The following is a 19,061-nucleotide window of genomic DNA, read 5'->3' as shown; positions in this document are numbered from 1 at the left end:
ATTCACTCAAGCCAGTATCCAGCAGCTGCACTTTCCCTGTCTGCTGCTTCAACTGAATTGTTTCAACCCCCCTGCCCCGAGCTGAGGGAGGGAAACATCATAAAAGACCATGCATCAGATTCCTGACTTTCTCTCACAAAGAAAGATGCACAAAAACAGGTGTTTGCCACAACTGTTTAGTTTTACTATTTTAATATCATGAAATAAAAGTACAAAAAATTTACAGGTATATTGTTTCTTACATGAAGATCAAACAGTTAACATCTGCATTTATTTTGCAGCGAAACCTGTATTCTCAGTCACAGAACGTGAGTATTAGCCACTGACATCACCACTGAGCATTTCATTTGAGAAAGAAACTGCAGAGGTAAAAGGCAATGATCTTGCAAGGCCTTGTAAGAACCAAAACAACATTCTGCCTGTCCACACCAGAAGTCACGCCGCAGTAACCCATCCTTACCTAATACAGGTTTCACCACCTGGGAGGCTGAGAGTGTTAAGACATTTGAACTGGACATCTTGTCTAAGGGTCGTAAATAGGGGGGTTCTTGTTTACAGGCTACCAGCGTTTTGGGGTCCTCCTTCAAGGCATTTGCACAAACAAGCAGTGTGTGCACATGTATGAAAAAGAACGGGGTGAGATCACCTGCAGCTGTGACAGAGCTTGTGCTGTTCACGCCGTTACCACTCTTTAAAGACAAGTCACAAACTTTGCATGTAAAGTGCTGAGAGTTCAGAAACAGGCAGTTAACTAACCAATAATTATTCCAAACAAGTTTATCCCAAGCAGATATCCAGGAACGCTTGCAGGTTGATGCTGCCAATTAACTGACTGAAACAAAATCCAAGACTTCACTGTTATTTTTTCTGTTTCCTAGATCATTACAGCTGCGTGTCTTCCCCGCCCAAGGCGACTTTTAACTTCCCCAGCTGTACACAGAGAGGACAAAGCAAACCCCTGCATTACCTTAACGTGATACAACGTCCGACTCCATTTCATACATGCCCCTCAACTTTTCAGACAAGCTTTCAGGTAGAAATTTATTTATGACAGACTGGTCTGATTGAAATACTATGTCCTTTGCTGGACCGTGTGGTGCCTTTTCAAATAATTCATTTCATGAAGCATGCAGGAAACCAAATTTTGAGTTTACAAATAAATAAAATGGTGCTCACCATTTGTTTTTATATATTTTGCCATTTACTGAAATGTTTAAAGTAACTCAGTCCCTTAAGAATGAACTTTGGGGGTGTTTAAATAAAAAATATTTGGAAATTGAAACCACATTTAAAATTGGCAAAACTATGCTTTGTTTTTTGACGGGTCTTGCTTGTTTCTTCTCTTTACATCCCAGTTATAAACTCTAGCCATATCTGAGGGTGTGGAATCAAGGAAATAGCTCATGCATTCAGAAAAGAAAAAAAAAGAAAGAAAAAAGGGGAAAAGCAAGTTATACAGTTGGCCACACACACTTCACTTACTTGTAACAGTCAATATAGAAACCATTTAATGAAAGAGCTGACTTGGTGCAAAGCCTTAACACACAGGAAGAACAGTAACTGTTAATAACTGCAGCATTTATACCATTTACTTAAAAACCTCCAAAAAGATACTACAGAGAAACACACTTTTAGTTTACTTACAGCTACTCTTCTCTGATTTCAGTCACCCTGCCCACATCAGCTGGATTTGCCTATTTCAGGCATCCGTAACTTCCTGCAGCACTAACATATCTTAAGTATCAACTTTAAAAAACAAGTAGTTGTGCCTTCATTTACTAAATCTAATGCTTCAGTTGACAGTTACCCTCATCATTAAAATAGTTTTTAAGTAGAAACTATATAAAAAAAAAACAAACGACACCCCTGGAGGTGGTTCATGACAGTATAAAGAAATTAAAGAACAGCTAAGCTACGCCTAAGCTAGCACCAAGCTTGCGGCAGGGCTTGTGCTGTCTGGAGAACGTTGCAATGGCAGCTGAATTGGACATGATTAGCAGTAGCCCCATGAACAACATTTGTACGATCTAGAGAGGAAGGGAGAGTCGCTTTGCTTTGAAACGGCCTCCCGGCCACCACCCCACAGCACCGCTCCACGCTTCCAGCTGGCTTCCAGTCTAGGTTTGCACCCACTGCAGGAGGTTTCACGGGGACCCAGTCACAGACACCAGCTTTGCTGCAGCTAACACCCCAACCCTCGGCTCAGTGCTGCAAACACAGTGTCCCGTTTCACTGCTGGAAAAGGTTAAGCTCCTCGAGTGCTACAGAATTTTAAGGGCAGCCAGTCAAAGATAAAAACATGTCAGGAAACTGGTAATTACCTGTACATTAGCTTTCATACACCTCTTCCCCTGCAAATAATAATAAAAAAAAGGATACTGACTTCTGTAGTGGTGAACTGATCTCTAAGAAAATCCAGGTCCTCCTCTAGAAGATCAAGGTTTCTTGTGGCTGTTGACAAATTCTTCTCTAACAGAGCTTGAGCTTCATCAATATCATATTCAAGCATCACATTGGCCTAAAAAAAGAAAGATTGAGAAAAGCTTTTACTCTTGCATTGTAAGGAATAAGCCATAGCAGGCTTATTTCAGGCTGTTGCTTCTAACTTATCACACCAACAAAAGGCTGTCCTGACCGGCCAAGACAACGAGATTCAGGATGAGCAATGCCAGCATCCACTTGAGGCCTCCACCACTTCAGTAACTGAGTAATAAATCTCTCCAGTGACTGTAAAAAAGTTCTCTTCCTACAGCTAAGCAACAAGGGATTTCTCTCCCTATGGATCGCATTCAGCCCTTCAGGTACCAGTATCTCACCTTCACCATATCTGAAAAGCGAGAGACTTCACGTTTCTTAGCAGCACCTTTCAAGGGTCACACAACTCTAGAAACAATTTTTGTTGCATTCAAGATTAACCTTAGGATCTCTCTGTGTGGGAACACTGACAAACAGCCTAACGGCGTTGGTCATTAACAAGAAGCATTACAGCTATTGAAAGATACAACATGTATAAAAGTCCTATCCTGTACTGTGGTGGTTTTTAATCTACAAATCTTCACTTCAGTAAGAAGTACCAAGAAGAGCAGTACCAAGTGAAGATGCACCAGTGAAGCTTTGTCCCAGTCAAGAACTGTGCATTGAGCAGAGCCACATGCTGCTACCTAGGCATGATCCCAGGGAGCGCTACACAGAGCTGCAAGAGCGAGATACGCCATTCTTCTTTTAAAATAACTGGAAGACATAGTTTCCCCAATAATAGTGGTATGTGTAGCCCAACATGCAGGCTGTAAGCAACAAGGAGGATAAAGGCAGAAGGCCAAGAACACCTAAATATAATAAGTTACTTGTGGCATTTCATTACAGCTTTTCTGTATGAACCCTCACTAGGATGAACTTTCTCTGATACTCTGTTGCAAAATAAACCTGGGATGCTCCATGGAAGTCAATGTTACTGAATTCTGAAGACAGTCTCCTAAAAGCAACAGGTATCAGACAAATCTTCTCTTTTTATGACAGAAAAGAAGCGGGAGAAGTTGTGAGTAACTGCCCAATCAGTCCAGATGCTGCACACGTCAACGGTGTTTCTGTCCTAACCAAGTGGTTTTGTTTGGAAGTCAACACGGGGATGTGGGAACATACAGGATTTAGAAGCCTCAAAACAAACATTAGCAGGTTATCTCCACATACAAGGAAGCCTCTGAATAAAAAGTATCCCAACCTGATATCAATTAAGTACTTAAAAATCTGTGTTTTGAGCTCTGATCCCAACAGTCTTTAGCACAAACTCTACTCAAATGCTGGCAGGTACCTGTGAGTAACAGAAATCCCATCTTTCCCTAAAAACATGCATGAAAAGGGAAAGCAAGATGCTAAATACAAATAACAGAGAGAAGATGGGAAGCTAGTTGCCAAACTAAGTTCTTTTGCTGGGCACATTCCAATTGCAGGCAACACTGGATGGCAATTTGAACCACAAAGTGATAGAAGTGATAAGGGAAACATTCATGAATATGCTTTTGGGGAAGAACAAGCCAGCAAAGCTACAGTTCTCTGAAGCCTTACTGTTCAGGCACCAAATAAAATCAAACATGAAACCTTCACTAACACGTTGAAATTGTCTTGTTAGGTTTGCCCAGCCAACAGGACACAGCTCCGCTATGCACACACAAACAGAATGGTGCCATAGCCACTAGAGTACAGATGAGACAGCAACGAGCACTGTCTTTCATAAGCCTATTATAAGATATTTAAACAGTTTCAGAGAAAGTTCCATTTTACTTACCCCCAACCACAAACAAACTTTATCTGTAGGAGGAACTGAAGCTTTGCAGTAGAGATTATCTGCCAATAAAAATCTGGTTTCCATTGGATTTGTGGAATCCTTAAGACAAATGATAAAACTTAAAATTGCTATTTTCACTGGAAACTTATGTCAAAGACATAAAACTTACAGTAAAGAGCACACTTTTCTGCTTGTTGCCATTGATACAGTATTAACTTTGGTGGAACTCTACGTAGTTTTACTTCAACGTTCAAGTTAGAGCTCCAAGAACAAAGCATTTTAAAAAGGTATATTTAAAAACAATACAGAAATGTCTATAAAGAATAGAGATGAAGTCAAAGCTTAGCTGCAATCTATACACAATTGAAAGTGAAGTTTGCATTACAAACATTAACTTTTTTTGAACTAGCTTTCAAAAAGTACTACATACCTTTAAAAACAATTCTGTTATTTATAAAGGCATATTAAGTGTGCTCTCCAAAACATTTCTTGCAATGTGTTCTGTTAGGGTGGAAAGGTAGTTAGCTTTTCTCATACTCATTAGATATTCAAAATAGTTTACCTTTTTCTTCTGCATGTGTTTTAAAATTTCTAATGTCTGTTTAATTTCAGGAATCTGACTTTTTAGCCTGTGAATTAACAACAGTCATAATTTATTATTTTACAGAGACACAAAGTTTCCTAAACAAGTGATCAGTTTTATTATACAACCCAACCTCCATTTTAAAACTTGAAACTCGTAACAGCTTTCCAGGCTTACAAATGCAAACTTGCAAGATATGGCATGTAAAGACACCTCAGCTCCAGCTTCACCTGCCTCTTGCCATACCGAGGCTCACTGCTTTTCTGAAGCAGAGCGATACCTTCCAGCTTTCAAACTGGAACAAACACGCATTAACAGTAGCAGATACCTGTTTGCTACACTGGCTTATCTTTGCGTATTTCTGATCTCGTCAGAGGAGAGGGAAACCTCAGCACAAATACAGATAAAAAACACTGTAGGTAAAACAAAACAAGCGTGTTTCTTCTCAAGTCCACAAACTAGTCTAACAGTTTCGAGCTACAAGACTTGGCAGTGTTAAAACAAAAGCTCTCTCCACAGTTCAAGGTGTCCCCCCTCCTCGACAGCCCTCACAGCAGCCTGGCAGAGATGCTGGGATCCCCACCGGCCTTCGAGGCTCCCTCTGCAACCAGCAGGCTCAGGCAGCAGAGACTGCCAAAGAAGGCCTCCACGTGGAAATTAGGAGGGTATTTGTCCATGAAAGAAGTTTAATCTAAATAAAATATTACTTTTACTAAATAATTCTATTACTTGAAGCTTTGATTTTAGCTTTTAAAAATTTGCTTCTTGCCTAGCTTCAGTTCAAGACTGAAGCTTCTAAAGAGAGATGAGATTACTAAACCAAAAGTTGCAGGCTTGTTACAGTAGTCATTTGACAAAAACATATTCTTATTTACATTAGGCTGACAAAATTAAGAGACTATAGCAGTACTTTTTGGCCTTAAAGGCTAAGGACCAATTCAGCAATGCTGTAAATTCTTTTGCATGTAATTCTCAGGAAAAGGAAAGAACAAAACCTGTGCTTTCCTGAAAGTACTGCAAATATAGCTCTCCTAACATCAACTTTTTACTTCTTGGGATATTTTAAAAAACTAGAATTGTTTAAAAAAAATAGAACTGTGCTAAACATTTCCCAATTCTGCAAAAATTATGACTTACCTCCTTTTCTTTTGAGCAAGATTAAGTTCCAAAAATTTATACTTCTGATACTGCTCATCCAACTTCTTAAGAACTACATCTGCTGTCTCATTTCCAGGCTGTTTCATAAAAGAATCTACATCTTCCTTTAAGGGGAGAAAGAAACCCTCAGTGTTAGAAGAGTTTTACAGAAATCCTAGATACAGTCATGCTATCATACTGCAGCTAAGTCTAGAGGAGTTTTTATAGGTAAACAAGCTGCTGTATTTCTGGAGTGAAGTACCAAATCATTTTGTTTCCTTTCTCAGTAAGTCACCTTTTCATTTCCCCCTCCCCGCTTTTTTTGGTAGGGAACTGCAGAATAGGTGCAAGGATTATTTCATAATGATATTTGCTAGTACCTTGTCAGTGGTGCTTTCAGTGCTGGCTGATGTCAGATGACACCTAATGGGGATGGATATCCTCAGACCACAGCTAAACTTTGGTTTCCTATCTGTAAAGCAGGGATAATGCTTCTCTGTGGCTAATCAGATTACAAACTATTTAGGATAAGACCGATGAATGAAAAGAATCATGGCCTGACCAAGCATGTTGTGGCAGAGAAAGAGGTAAAGGGGGCAAAACTGTGGTATCTGCTCAGGCAGGCTTTGTGGTAGTAAAGAGCCTGTCTCCAAAAGCTCCTCCTATAGTCAGCAGGAAGCCACGGAAACCTCTAGAGAACAATTCCAGCCAGTCCTACCATCAACTGGAAAAGCAGCCAGAGAAGACAGGCCTGAGCAGGCAAGGATGCTGACCTCTGCAAGTGCCTCCTTCAGACTCCCAGGAAGCAGTTCGTCTGCCTGAGAGTAACATTCTCCGCCTCGTGAAAGGCACGTCGGGCCAGAGATCAACCACGTGTTTCTGACCTTGACAACATTTACCTTTGTATCACTCAAGATGACCACACTCGTCCACTGCGGTAATGCTGTCCTTGTTTGTCTATACAGCTCTGTACAATCTGAGGGACGCCTACCATAGGCCTCTTCCAGATTCTCCTTTGTAACTAGGTATTTCCATTCCAGTAGTTTCACAACAGAAAAAAGACTGTAATGTTACTGAAGTAGTATCAGACATATAGCTGGTTCCCCTCATTATGACTCCTAAGCTTTCTTGGCTGAAGAAACTTACTATGAAATTACTGAACCTGGTAAGAAGTCCCCCACCTTATCATTAAGGAAATCTGCAGTAGAAATATGAACTCCACAACAGACTTCAGCAGGCATGATCTAGGTGGTACAACAGAACTCAAGGAACCGCGTTTCAGACTAAGTGCCCGAGGAATGCCCTAAGCTACCTCACCAACAACAGAACGAGCAGCATTCCTGCCTCCTGGTGAAGCCTGTAGAGAAGCTTTAACCAAGAAAAACAAGGATTAGATCCAGGCAAATGCTGTAGAAGTGAGGTGTGAGGATGTTCTGAGATGAAACTCCCTCTTGTGGAAGCTGTTCTGCTCATGTAAATCACCCAAGACAGAAAGAAAAAGCAGGTGGACAACAACTCACCCGACACACTGCCCGGCACCCCACCTCTGCCTCAGCTAACGTCTGTCTGTACAGACAGACAAGACAGAACCCAAGTCCTCCTGAAACGAAGTTGCTGAGAACTGAATCCAGGCCCTCTGTATACTGGTGATCTCCTCCCACATAATGCCCCAGTCCAAGGCAGGCTCAGATTTACCACCCAGGCTTTCCAATTGCAACTTCCAAGTCCCGCTGGTTGGGCTTTTGGCCCATCTTACCCAAATGCAAGGCTGAGACAGGGTCACTTCTTTGAGCTTGAACGGAACAGCTTTGTAGCAGAGCTGGGTGTCAACGCTATTAGGATCCCTGCTTCATGGTGTGTCACGCAGCATCTCAGCTGCAGAATCACCTTACAGGTTCTGCAAGGGCCTGCCAAAACTCATCTCTACCTTTTTTAGGAAGAAAATTCACCAGCAAAACACCATCGTTGTATACCGTAAAGGTAACATGGTCTTTGCAAGCTTCAAGCCAAGCCACACGAACACTCTGTAAAAGCCCTGAAATAAAGCGGGATAGCACATTCCCACGCAGCCTGATGTTTATCTTTTGAGTGATGACCCAAATAAAGAGCTGCAGGCACTCGCTCTGCTTCTGCAGACAGCTACCATCACTGATGGGCATACACAGAGAACACAAGAGATGCACGCTTTCAGGTTTGCATCCCCTGTCCTCCCATTCACACGCATGCTAAGGAAGGCAGAATAAGGAAGGCATTTTATTTGGAAACATCTGGACAACAGCTCGAAAGAAAACAGAGTTGAAAGTTCTATTTGGAGTGGTTTTTAAACTCCAGTGAAACCTTGAGTTAGTGCTTGACGTCACTTGAAATCTGGAGAGGCACAAGAATCCACAGAATGATGCCTAAGAAAAGGTATCTGCCATAAACTGTTTGAAGAGCCTCTACTGAATCAAGATACTTAAAGAAAACATCTTTGAAGACAAGATGCACAGTAAGACTGCCCATGCAGCATGTGGTGGGGGGAATGTCAAGCAAGTGATCAGCAAGTCTTTATCATCATGACAGTATACAATGTTTTTGAAACAGAAACCTATTTTCTGAAGTAAAAACCTGCAATAAAACCCACCCTCGAGACACTAGTATTTTCACTTTGTGGAGCAGAATATCATTAAAAACTTCTTTAGCATATGCTTATTTTGAATAAAAGAAAGTCTATCTTAACATCTACATCCAAGTACTGTAAAATCACCATCGAGGATCTCTTCTGCAGAGACATCTGTATGTGATTAGAGCACCTCTCAAACCTGAGAATTAGGAAACTTCAGTGGGTTTTAGATCCAGACATAAGTTTACGAAGAACTGAAGCACAGAACTAAGCCACAATCCGCAGAACTCTCCCAGGTCGCGTGGTACAGCACGTGAGATACTTCAGACACAAGTAGCAAAAGGGAACAACATGGAACCAAACCTGAACTGCGTCAACAGCTACCAGCCTGAAAATGAGGGATGTGACAGACACCCGCAAAGTGTCTGCTGAGGCTGGTTATCTCCTGCTCCCTGCCAGAGTGGCCACCTCCACTGTAGAGTCAGCAGAGACCACAAGTTCTCCTCTGCCACAATGATTGAGGCCTTGTGGGACAGCTGAAGCCACGGCCCTTTCCTTCACTTACGTCTACAATAGTCTCCCCTGAGGGGGTGGAAGGAAGTTAGCCGCAGGCAGCAACGGTTTTACATCCCGGTAAGATTTGCCAGACCCCAATAACTGTTAAAGAACCTTAAAGAAAAAGTAGGATCTGGATGCACTGAAACCAAACGTACTGGACCCGTTTGTTCAGGACCTATGCCCTAGCAAGACATGTAGGTAATACAAGGACTACACCTAGAAATACCAAAATGCAAGTGAAATCAATCTATTTCTATAAAAGCAGCCATACCTGATCAGTCCAAACAGCTCTGGTAAAGATATCAAGGCAGATCTGAGAAATAGAGATTTTCAAAGTCCAAGAAAATCTCAGTAATAAAGCAGCACGACAAACAAAGCATTCAGGGCAGACAGCGACGTTTCAAGATGACACCGAGGCAGCCAGGTACAGCCAGTTTGATCAATACTGATTGACCAAACGAAATAAAGCAGCAATCAAGCCAGCACGCCGAGAGCTACCTTAGCAGAAAGGGAACAACTGATAATTTCAACATTATGCCACTGTATAAGTCGATGAATTTATCTTTTCAACCAGTCAACAGAATTATTAGATGCTTGGTAAATCGCTTTTTAAAGTCGGCTAAACAAGTTCAGCCTGTTTTCCAAAAGAGACACATTTTTTGGTTTTCAAGAAATGAGGAAACCTAGCTGGACACCGCGGTCGCTCCTGAAGAGCGATTCTGCTCAGCAGTCAAGAACTAGATTACGAGAGGAAGACGGAGGGAAAGGTGATAGGAGCGTGGTACGGCATTATCTGAGCTGAAACAGAAGTGCAACGTTGTGCTCTGTGCAGGAGGAACCGCTGTAAGGAACCGTGGCTTAGCGTGTATGACAGGAGGGTTCATTCGTAACACGCTCTTCGCTGGCATACGAGTTGGCCAGCGAAATAACATGATAACGCTTAAAACAGGGACCTGAGTTTGCTGTAAAGTGTATTAATACTTAATAACGCCAAGACAGAACCCAAATAAAGCAACTCCGTGAGTGTCCTAATGCTCAGGACTAAGGCACCCCGCGCCCCTCCGGGGCACAGGACCCTGCCCGGTCTGGAGGGAAGAGAAGCGCTCCGGTACCGGGCTGTCTCAGGCCGAGACCGCAGGACGGGCAGGGCAGGGCAGGGCGGGCCGGGCCCGCGGGACAAACCCGCGGCCCTTGGCGCGGGCGGCCCGGAGAAGAGGGGAGGGCCCCGCAGCTCCCCCGCCTCGGCGGGGCCGGGCCGGCAGCTCCCGCTCAGCCCCCCAGCGCAGCGGGGCGGGCCGTGAGGGGCAGCCCGGCCGGCTTCCCCGCCGCCCGCGCTCCCTCAGGCACCGCCCGCCAGGCCGCGGCCCCGCCGCAGGTGCCGCCTCACCAACGCGCCCCCCCACCAACCCCCCGCCGGGGCGCGGAGCGGCCCAGCCGGCGGAGCCGCCGCTCACCACGAAGACCGCCTCGGGGATGCCGAGGGGGCCGAGCTTCTCGCCCGCCGCCGCCTCGCCGCACCCCGTCTCGCTGCTGGTGGCCGCCGCCATCTTGGGGAACCGACGGTGCGTGCGCGGCCTCCGCCGGGACGCCGGAGTCGTACGTCATCACGTCAGCGCCGAGCGCCACTCCATCCATTGGCTGCCAGGCTTGGAGTGACGCGATGACGCGAGGGCGGACGCGTCCATTGGTGCGTTGGGGCAGGGGGCGGGCGGGAGGAGCCCTGGTCGGGGCGGCCGGAGGGTGTGAGGGCCCCGCGCGGCCCCGGCCCCGTTCAGCCCCGGCCGCGGCCGGTAGCCCGAGAGGGGAGGAAGGAATGGGGCGAGTCCGCTTCTGGGGAGGGAGGAAGCGCCCTTGTTTGTAAGAGCACAAATCTCTACAGCCAGATGAAACAAAAAAGCAGCAATTAAAACTAGTGCTAGTGAAAGCTCCTAATTTAGAAATAAGAAACCTGTACAGAACCCAGACGTTATTAGCGTGCCCCTTCCAGGCCCTTAGCAGCCTGGGCAGGGAATTAAGCTAACTTCGGGCAAGCTAAATCCCACCTAACCTTCCCAACCCCAGGAGTGCACTCCTGCCCCCAGCCCTCAGAAGGCACGTGAGCAGCTGTAAACTGATCTTGAGACTTTTTACATGGTGACACACAGATCTATGAGAACAACCCTTACACTTCCTACACTGTAGTGACTCTATGCTACAAAATTCTGTGAAAGCCAAATATTTAACTTTGCAATTTCCCCTTTGGATGCAGTAGGACACGTGAGGAGAGAACCTGAAGTGACCCCTACATGATACAAACCGCTTTGTGTCTTCCCCTCTGTTGCCCTCAATCCAGTCCAATTACCCTGCACAGGAAAAACCAGTCACTACATCCAAACGGAAAACTGGATCTAAGGAAAACTTGGCAGCTGATGAAGTTAAGCTACACTGACAATGTGAACAAGGCCTAATACCACAATAAATATAAGCCCAGAAGACTAACAAACTAATCTAGCATCCTAATTCAGCTGTTGCTATTAGTGTTATGGAAAGCCTTAAGCCTGAGAACACATTAAAGAATGATCACATACACACACACCTTGCATGTGCCAAAGTTTATTTTTTTTTTCCAAAACTTGTTTCATCAAATAATTGGATATGAGCAGTTTTAAAAAACACAAACGGTTTGTGTATTAACAAATTGTGAAGTTCCACAATTAAAATATCAACACAGCCAGTCTTGTGCTTAGGCGTCTTTTTAAAAAATTATTAATTCATAGAACATAAACCCTCAAAATTTTTTTCCAGTTTGTGGCTAGTATGTTTTCCACACATTCTGTAATCTTATAAAACGAAGGAACTCATGTAAAGGAACAGCTGTACAAGAATACATCTGAAAAAAAGCCTGAACAACCTAAATTATAGTAGCTCCTTTTAAAATAAATATCCAATAAAAGGCACAAACCTGTTATGGGGAAGAACATAACATACAAAACAAGACCTATTAAATAAATAATGTGAAGTGTGGGTTGGGGTGAGGGAAATCTGTTCCAGCACCTATTTTGTCATTGTTCCAAGACAAAATTCCAGCCAAACATTTGGTAAAGGATTAAACTTAATCACAAGGATACACATTTGAGATATACTGAAAGACTTGATGTTACAATTCCTGTTGTAACTGTACCAGTTACTACAATCTCTTCAAATAAATGACCATGAGAATCTACATAAAGTAGCGATGCATATATCAATGACAAGTCAGATACATCTTCAGAGTAATAGCAACAGGTTTTCTATTCCTAGCTATCAGTAATGTATAAATGATAACACGTACAGTTTCCATTGCTCAAAAATATAAATCTTTTTAATGGAAATAAATGACTGATACACAGTGCCTTTAGATGTTGTCCTTACAATACAAACTACCCAAAGTTTTCCTTTTTATGTACAAATTAAGCACCGATCCACAGTGCATACTACTCTAATTGTAACCCCACCCTCCCTGCCACACATCAAAAAACCCAGATGGGGAAACACCCTGTACTCAGTCTTGTAGTCAGAAGGTTTTTTTGTTGTTTTTGGTGTGTGTGGTTTCTTTTTTAAACAAAAGTCCATGTGTTATTTTTACCTACAAGTATTCCACCACTATGTGCACAGAACTGAGATTTCTCCAGTACGTGTGTCCAAAATTTAAAAAAATTCAATTCAATAACTTCTTGGAGGCAAAGTCACACTATACCTAGAGAACATTAGAAAACCCCAGTTATTTAAAAAGAGGTACGCTTTCAAGTCCAACAGGCCTAACACAATCAACCTTTCCAAATTCCCCCAGAAGTTACCTTACGGTATACCCCATGAAAGAGAGCCTCCCTGTAGCAGCATCAAGTCCCAACAGTTAGGCTTGAGTGACCCACTAAAGTACAATAATGCAAAGCGCACAGCACACTTCCAAGTCTCTCTCCTTGTTCAGACAAACACGGAGTGACATCTTAGTTACCTGTTTTCTAAAGTATTCAGAACAGGATTCTGATCAAACACATTGAAAGGAAACAAAAGGGAAAGTCACATTTATATACACCTCTCTCCAGTGTTTTACTCATCACAACAACTATTTGCAACTCTTGCGGGCTATTATGGTCACCCTCAAGAACCACCTTTGTCTTCAAAGTGGTTTTTTCAACTTCTGAGCCATAAAAGCCTTGACAGCATTCTAAGTCCTTGTTTTTTTACTTCTAATGTATGAACGATGTTATTTAAAACATAGTACTCTCCCATTTTATGCATTCCAATACGTGCACGAGGAAGAGGTTGGCAAAAAGCAGTCCTGTGCAGAGAGAAGTGTGTAAAACAATCTTTTCATAAGGATAAATCTGAAAGCCGTGTCTTAACATATCAAACATTCTGAACGAGACTAAAAAGAAGGTAGCTTATGAAGTTTTTAGGGTGTACTTTGTGGCTGTTTCTCCTTTTTTAATACTAAATAAATTGGTATCAGACAGCTTTGCTACAAGAAAGGATACCAAAGAACCATGAAAAAAATCCAGAGCAAATCAGAAGTAGTGCAAACTACACCTAGTACTAAATCAATTTCTGAGCAAGGTACATTCTAGATATTCAGAATGCTCTGCAATAAACTTATAACAAATATATACTGTTTGCCAGGCATTTGTTTGCATATTAAAATAACTGATTATTACTTACACAACTGAGTATGAAAGAGACCTGCCAGCTTACAGTGCTGGAAACTGCCTGCGTGTAGCGCTCTCAGCTCTGTCATTAATGCCCAGACATTTATTACTACCATGTTCTGGTCTAATTTGAACTCAAGACTTTTCAATGCTGAATAAATCAATGGTATTCCCTATTTCTTAAATAAACAGCCCCCTCAACACAATGACGTATTCTAAATGGCATCTACTCCCTCGTCATGCGGAGGATAACTATAGGCACTGAAGAACTCATTGGCTTAAAATTGTACAATTGTTCAACTCAGTAAAGGTGGATTAAAGCTTGAAGCCCTTTGCAACTCAAACATGAATGTTCAATTGCTCTATACTGGTCCAAATTCTTTTGAAATCAGTACACATTGAGAAACTGAGTTTTAAATTTCTGCATGGTTCCATTTCCCATGAAGTTAGTGGTTACAGATTCCAAGGGTACAGGGGTGGTGGTTTTTTTTGTTTGTTTGTTTCTTTTGAGTTGTTTCACTTGGCAAAAATATTTCCATAGAGTTAAGAAATACTACTTTTGCACTCTGGACAGAATGAAGCATTTAGAAAAAGAGGTGGCTTGTTCCCACTATGAGGAAAGTGTTGTATTTTAGAAGTTCTCTACAGGACAGTTCAACAAGATTCTCAGGCCTATTTGCATTTATAGTGAGAGAGAGACAGACATTTCTGCAATTCTAGACTCCCCAAAAGATAAAAGACATGCTACTCTGGAGGTCTATTTATCGTAACAATAGAAAATTATTCATTTTTTGAAAACCCAGCTTTAGTATTAATCATTAGTAGAAGGAATTTTACAGGAGAGCTTTTCATTGTATGCTGCCACAAAACTTCTGGAATAAAGGTTGCTCCCAATTACATTTACTTTTTATTACCTACTTTTTTTTTAAATGCTATCACTTTTTCTCAGACTTTGAAAAATACAAGATAAGGCATTTTCATAGCCAATTGCAGTTTTGGATTAAGATTGTTAAATACAAAAGATGTGCCAGAAGTCTGTACACATCTGACCCATCATGAATAGCATACTTTATAAATTACTTGATTTAGAAGATTTTCCTCTCAAAAAGAGTCCAGATTTCTTAACGTAGCTTTTTTACCTTGAAATTACTACAGAGGAAAAAGATTACTGCAGCATTAAAGAAAGATTATCTAAAAGTTTGCACATATTTACACATTTAAAAATAATTACTTTTACATGGTTTACAACTAGGTTCTTATTTCAGAAAAGCAGCACAAGCTATTCTCTACAGCTGGATAATTTCAATATAGTTGCCAGTTCACAAGTGTCAGCACTATTGCAAGGGTTGCTTCTTTTGACCTAATGGACTTTTAAAAAAAATTGGATCTCTTGCCTCTTTTGCAGTTAGCAACAAGATTTTCAAATTGCTCCCATTTGCCGCTGTTGGGGATACCTACATTCACTGGCTCCCAAAGCTACTCTTCCTTGAGCTACAAAAAATGCAGAGAAGGTACTCGGTGGAAGTACAGCTAGTCGCCTGGTGGAGGCTGCACACGCTGTTCTGTAACACACTTGTTTCCCCTACTCCATCACAGACTTTCAGCCTGTATCAGAGCCTGGCTCTTTCAACTAGCCATGTAACACTGACATACCAATGGAGCAATTTATTATTTTTACCCTCTATATATGTAATATGTATATATCTTGTTGATTCACAGCATTTCAAACTCACATTATAAAGTTTGCAAATTACTATAAGCTATTCTAATGTGAAAAAGCTGTCTGATTTCACACAATATTGGCCTTATGATAATGCAAGCATTGCTCTGAGTACTTATGAGAGCACATAAAAATTTTATTGCTCAACTTCATTTGTGTTGTGTCTTGGTTACAACAGCCACAGAATTTATGGAAAAAATAAATAGCTTTGACATCCTCAGTTAACTTCCTAAGGTAATCCACTGATGAATAAGGTTGTAGAGCAATCACATAACCCCTCTTCTCAGCTTTGAAGATGATAATCCAGCTTGCACCTTCCGAGTCAATCTCGGTAAAATACAGTGTTCTGCTGAGCAGTTTAAAAATCAGTGACCAAACATGACTTCACACTGCAGTGACTGTTATAAACAAGACTCTGCAAAGCATTGCAATTCAAAATAATATTGTATTATACAGGGAAGAAACAGTTGCCCTGTTCAGGAACACATCATGGAAAGATTAAAATTCAGTCTTTTCTTTTTTTACCAGTTATTTGGTTGTTCTCACATCTTGCTGCTTTGGCGGCTTTACATAAACTGTATCTGTGAAGTAGAGATTACATGTTAATGCCACTTACATTAACACATGGTTCCTCAGTGTTTTAAAATTATGAATCTATTCAACTACCTTGTTACTTGCAAGTTAAGACTATAGGTTTTGGCACTTTAAAAAAAAAAAAAAACACAAAGAACATTACGACCAACACGTTTGGATGACAGTACACAGTTTCTTCAACTTGAATGATCTCTTGTCTGTGCCTTTTTCACTTCCCCACCACCTGGTCCTTCAGAAAGCTTTCACCACTGCTCTAGTCAGTATGCCTAAGCCAAGTATCCAGCTAATGTCATAGAAGTCTAAGTTCTACATATCTTCACCACTCCCATTTTCTTAATATTGACACAGTAAGAAGTTAGCCACTAGATCTCTGATTTTTACCTTCCTCCTTGCTTCCTACATTTGCATGGTCTCACCATCTGAATTTGCTTCCTCACCAGCAAAAGCTGCTGCCCTTGGCTGAGGAACCCCTCGCTTTCAAATGAAGAAAAACATTAGTAGCCCTTCATGAAACATTTGGTTGCTTTTACCAAGACTAAAGTTTCAAAGAGATCTCAAGATTAAAGAAAAGTTTACCTGAGTTTCAGAAACAGGTGCAAAAGGATTTGTTGGCCTTAGACCAGGCTGTGTATACATCATTGACTGGGGTGCCATCAAAGGAGCAGCTCCAATCTGAGGAGGTACCTGTTAGAAAAACAAAAACCCCACAAAACAGGTATATAAAATTCAAATTAATTCTAGAAGATACATCTTTTCACATTGTAAGTATAGTAGCAAATAAGCATATAGACACACACATACACATAGTAAAGTCAAAGGTTTTAAAAAACTTGCTGTATAAAATCTGGAGTAATCTCTTCCAACACAGTGTGAAAAAGCTATCAGATTTCACACACTATTGACCTTGTGAAACAATACATATAAGTTGCAGGATGATTTGAGCATAACACTGCCTGCCATGAAACCCACTGGAGGAAACAATGAGGTTTTTCAGGAATACAAGACAATCACATTTCTTACCATTCCATATACAGGCACTTGAGGTGAGGTCACTGGGTATGCGATAGGAGCAGGTACCTTCAATCAAGAAAGTTTTAATGTATTTTAGATAAGCTCTTGCATACTAGTAATACATATAGAACTGTGAAAAATACATATTTTTCAATACTTAAAATAACTAACGTATTGACAAGAAATTGACTTACATATCCAGGATAGTGTACTCCATTCTGGCACAGCAAAAGGAGTAAGGACAGAAAATTATTTAAGAGGTATTCGAACTGGAAATTCTAACCAAGGGATGGATTCAAGTCCAGCACCCTAACTGTCTGTAACTATGCTCAACTCCTTTATTAAAACAATTAAAGCAGGAGGAAAAAAGTGCAAGGACAGTAACATCAGTAACCATGGCTGTTAACTTGGATAGGCTCCCTGCCTAGAAAGCTATCACTAGTCAGACTTACAGCAAAACCAGAAGTTTTACTAAATCCAGCCAGATTTGAGTATATCGCTTGCACAAACATTTGTGTGAGAAGCGTTTAGAGGGCATGGCATGCAATATTCCTTCTTCCTCTCATTATGGGTGAGAAGGGCACAGAAAAAAAAACAAAGCAGCTAGTGACCATTCAGCTTAAGAAACGAATAGCAATAGATGTTTCATCAGGTAGATGTTGCTTACATACTAATTGCTGATGTCTGCAACATATCACAATATGAAAAAAAGAAAAATGAAGAGCATCTTAAGCTGGTAATAACTAATATCAGGTTATGTTCGTAGGCAGTGATGCATGCACTTCATATTGCCATGCATTGTTAAGTAGTGCTAATTATATTAACAAATGGAGTGCTAGTTAAAATACTTCACTACAGAAGAGTATGCAGACTGTACGTGAATCAGAGGGTTAGTACTCTGAATGCCACAGACCAAGCCAGGACAGTTAGACCTTTCCAATACTGGGGCACAGATTTTAAAGATGCTCATAGCTGAGCTAGTTCTGCATCATTAATTGTTGGAATTCCAAGCAAATGAGTGAGGAGATACCTGGCATAAAGCACTCAGATGCTTAGACCAGAAAGTACTAAACATGAACACCCGAAATAAAAACACACAACCCAAATCCACAGTGATCAATGTGTGCTAAGGTGGTCTCTATCTTTCAAAAATAAGAATGCATCAGCACTCTAACATGTTCTAGAGCACCAAGAGGGGATAAAAAGATTTTATGGTCTCAGAAGTCTCACATAAAAGTTCTATACAACTGAGATATCCTCTCATCTGCATTTTTGAGTTTCATTTTTGAGTCCAACACTGGATTTAATATTCTGTTCAGCTTTGATAATTTTGAATGAGCATACTCATGTAAGATGAGGAAAATAAGCATTACAGGCAAAGCTATTCTTATTGGAAAATAAAGTCAGACAGCAGTCCAAAATTCTTAGCAAATATGGCAATTACCCTGTACATATAACCAAGATGAACATTCATTCTACTTCCCTCCAAGGTAGCTGTATTTCAGAAGTGGTTTGTATTTGTAAAAATATATATGAATAGAAGATGCTTGAAAAAAAATCTTTTTTTAAAAGCACAGGAAAAGTCAGTTGCCTATAAATATCCCTCCAAGAAATGAAAACCCTTCATTTAAATAACTACAAAACTTCCAGTTAGTATTCTGTACTGTGTTAAAAATACAAAGTTGCTGTTGAACATTATCAAAAGTCCAAAGTGCTGCTTGACCTTATAATTAAGGTGCCTTGCAGGGGTTGCAGCGGTGTTTCATGTGACAAAACTGAAAAAGGAGTGAAAACTGGGAGGAACAGCAGTTTTGCCTTTGAAACACAGTTAGGATTCTTAAAGCGGGGTGGGAAGTATCTCAAACATGCACATCAGAAATCTTCTGGTTTGGGGTCATTGGTTTCAACTC

The 19,061-nt window shown here is 41.3% G+C and overlaps 2 protein-coding genes across 5 annotated transcripts in view; both read right to left on the bottom strand.

Moving 5' to 3' along the window:
* Positions 1-162: 162 nt before the first annotated feature.
* On the bottom strand, positions 163-10,749 carry VBP1 (VHL binding protein 1). The gene is made up of 6 exons (XM_068411896.1): positions 10,617-10,749; positions 6,003-6,127; positions 4,845-4,911; positions 4,283-4,381; positions 2,380-2,518; positions 163-1,374 (listed from the first exon to the last, which is right to left on the bottom strand). The coding sequence occupies exons 1-6, from the start codon at positions 10,707-10,709 to the stop codon at positions 1,304-1,306; spliced, it is 594 nt and encodes a 197-aa protein (XP_068267997.1). The 5' UTR covers positions 10,710-10,749; the 3' UTR covers positions 163-1,303.
* A 989-nt stretch (positions 10,750-11,738) lies between these two features.
* LOC137669837 (phosphatidylinositol-binding clathrin assembly protein-like) overlaps positions 11,739-19,061 on the bottom strand; it is a 31,223-nt gene continuing 23,900 nt past the window's right edge. For all 4 annotated transcript variants that reach the window (XM_068412164.1, XM_068412165.1, XM_068412167.1 and 1 more), the window contains 3 exons: positions 17,161-17,217; positions 16,717-16,824; positions 11,739-16,127 (listed from right to left, as the gene is read on the bottom strand). In XM_068412164.1, the coding sequence (XP_068268265.1) occupies positions 16,113-16,127; positions 16,717-16,824; positions 17,161-17,217 (180 nt within the window). In that variant the 3' untranslated portion in view covers positions 11,739-16,112. The remainder of the gene's footprint in view (positions 16,128-16,716; positions 16,825-17,160; positions 17,218-19,061) is intronic.

Source organism: Nyctibius grandis, chromosome 13 (genome assembly GCF_013368605.1).
Source record: "Nyctibius grandis isolate bNycGra1 chromosome 13, bNycGra1.pri, whole genome shotgun sequence".
NCBI lineage: Eukaryota > Metazoa > Chordata > Aves > Nyctibiiformes > Nyctibiidae > Nyctibius > Nyctibius grandis.
Note: the sequence above shows the minus strand (reverse complement) of the source record. Positions and strands in the feature narration are given on the sequence as shown.